The 2,500-nt window shown below is 34.8% G+C and overlaps 1 protein-coding gene across 1 annotated transcript in view; it reads left to right on the forward strand.

Moving 5' to 3' along the window:
- Positions 1-1,745: 1,745 nt before the first annotated feature.
- Positions 1,746-2,500, forward strand: part of cpm (carboxypeptidase M) — a 21,025-nt gene continuing 20,270 nt past the window's right edge. Inside the window, exon 1 of the mRNA XM_056455541.1 lies at positions 1,746-1,958. Within this exon, the coding sequence (XP_056311516.1) occupies positions 1,872-1,958 (87 nt within the window). The 5' untranslated portion in view covers positions 1,746-1,871. The remainder of the gene's footprint in view (positions 1,959-2,500) is intronic.

Below are 2,500 nucleotides of genomic sequence, written 5' to 3' on the forward strand. Positions count from 1 at the left end.
ATCCAGACACTTGAGCTTGAACTTTGACGCTCTGTGACGGACCTGTACTCGAAATGTCACACAGACTCTGACCTTTATCCAACCACTGGAGAACTTTAACTCAACTCAGACGCAACAAGGTGAACACACAACAATAATCATGTTTAATAGGAATCCATGCGAGTAGTAATTTTGCGTGAGAATGAAAGATTTCCGCCGCCTCAACATTCAGACTTAAGACTAAACTGCTTGTTTTGAGAGCAACTTCTGCTTGAGCTATGCTTTAGGCACCGCTATTGACCAAGAAACGTCACCAATGCCAATGTAGGCTGAACCATTTACTTGTGTCACTAGGTGAAGTTTAAGTTTGTTTATAAATAACCTTTTCCTTCTAGAGAGCTCTTGAAGTTTATTATCGAAAAAACTGAACCCTCAATGTACAGTCGTTAAGTATCTTTATGGATAATATGCACACAGTAGAGTTTTAGCAGCGTAGTCAGTAATTATACAGTAAGTGAGGGTAAAGAATGAGCTTGCAGAAACATGCTTGCTGTTTTGTGGCCTCAAGGGAGTCAGCTGGAGATGAGTGTTACACCTTAGATTTGACATTTTATTAGTATTCATGAATAAGTTATAACTACATACGATTAAATGATCTGGCTGCAAACCATCTCTTTTTAATTTTTGTTTATTTTATTATTTATTTAGTTATGCGAACAATAATTCTCATAGTTTTCTGTAGTATTTTTTATTGTCATCTGCTGTAAAAAAAAAAAAAACTGGGTCACTCAATTGATGTGTTGGGGCAACATGAAGGAATCAAATGAACGTTTTCACAAATGTAAGTGGATTGAACATAACACAATTAAGTTGCTCTCCCTAAAAAACGCAATAATTTTGTTATTTCCGCTAACTTTGAATAAATAGTTTGAAAAAAGGAGCAAACATCACTTTTTGAGTGTCCCATGGTTTGATATATCATAAAAATACTTTTATTAAGGTTTTAGATAGCTGCTGGAGCAAAACAAAAAGTCATATCAGTTACAATATTTTGAAAATCCTATGGGTTTTTGATTTAGACCACAAACATTTTGTAAGTATCCTATTGTAAATGTATATCAAAGGCCATTTTTAAATTATTATTAATGTGACTAGCTAAGCACTAAGCCTGTCCCATCCTAACAGACTAAATGAAAGTAAAACTATTAAAATGTCAGATCGCGTATAAATATTGCATTTAAAAATTGTACAGATATTATTTGTTTTGCGGTCATTATCTTTTATAGCACAATTGGTATTGCATTAACTCTTTAAATAATTGTGTTCATATGTCAACTCTTTAAGTCAGTTTTAATTAAAATAAATCCATAAAAATAGATGTTTAAGAATTTTTAAACATTAGCCTAAACTATGTTATTAGAACGACAAAAGATTGATCATTTGCTCAGGGATGTGTGTGAATTAAAGCTAATCACTGAACATCCTAAAGCATACTGAAATATCTTCACTTTAGTCACGAATATGCCAATTTTAACATATTTATTTGTTCTTCACAAAATCGTTTGACCTCTTCAGTGTATTAAAGCTAAAAAAACAGTGTGTATTTCGACGTAATCAACAAATCCATAACTTATAGTCGTATAAACACATCGCTGAGCGTCTTTTACAAAACACCAACTTTGCTGAAGTGACACAGTGCGCGCGCGTGTGGGGGCGCGCGCGCGCATGAGCGCGCTCCGCCTCACTACAGCTGCAACACACACACACACACACACACACACACAGAGAGAGACAGACGAGCCTACAGTCAGTCGAAGTCATTGCGCGATGGAAGACACCTTCATTTTATCAATGACACGGGTAGGACGACGAGCTAAGAACCGTATTCCCATATGAGCTGTTATAATGACAGCGGAGTAATCAAACAGACGAGAGAAGCTGTCAAACTGTCGGAGAACAAGCGAAGAAAAACGCCAAAGGTAAAGCTGATCTCATTTACTCATTAATATTAAGCACGACGTGTAAAGTTTTGTTAATGAATAGCCTACATGCAGTTTGTTGCTATACTTTGTTTGTTTTTACTGTGTATAGAGAGCACAATGTTTTTTTTTTTGTTTTTTTTTTTATCCATATTGTACCATATGGAATATATTTTTACTTCATATAAGCTAAAGTGGAAGTCAGAATCCTTAGCCACCCTGAATTATTACCCCCCCCCCCCCACCCCCCCCCCCAGTTTATTTTTTTCCCAATTTCAGTTTAACGGAGAGCATTTTTTTTTCAACACATTTCTAAACATATTAGTTTTAATAACTCATTTGTAATATCTAATTTATTTTATCTTTGCCATGATGACAGTAAATAATAATTGACTAAATATTGTTCAGAACACTTCTATTACTTCTATCACTTAAAAGTGACATGTAAAGGATTAGGTTAATCAGGTTAACTAGGCAGGTTAGGGTAATTTAGGCAGGTTATTGTATAATGATGATTTGTTCTGTAGGCTATCGGAAAAAAG

Source organism: Danio aesculapii, chromosome 4 (assembly GCF_903798145.1).
Source record: "Danio aesculapii chromosome 4, fDanAes4.1, whole genome shotgun sequence".
Lineage (NCBI taxonomy): Eukaryota > Metazoa > Chordata > Actinopteri > Cypriniformes > Danionidae > Danio > Danio aesculapii.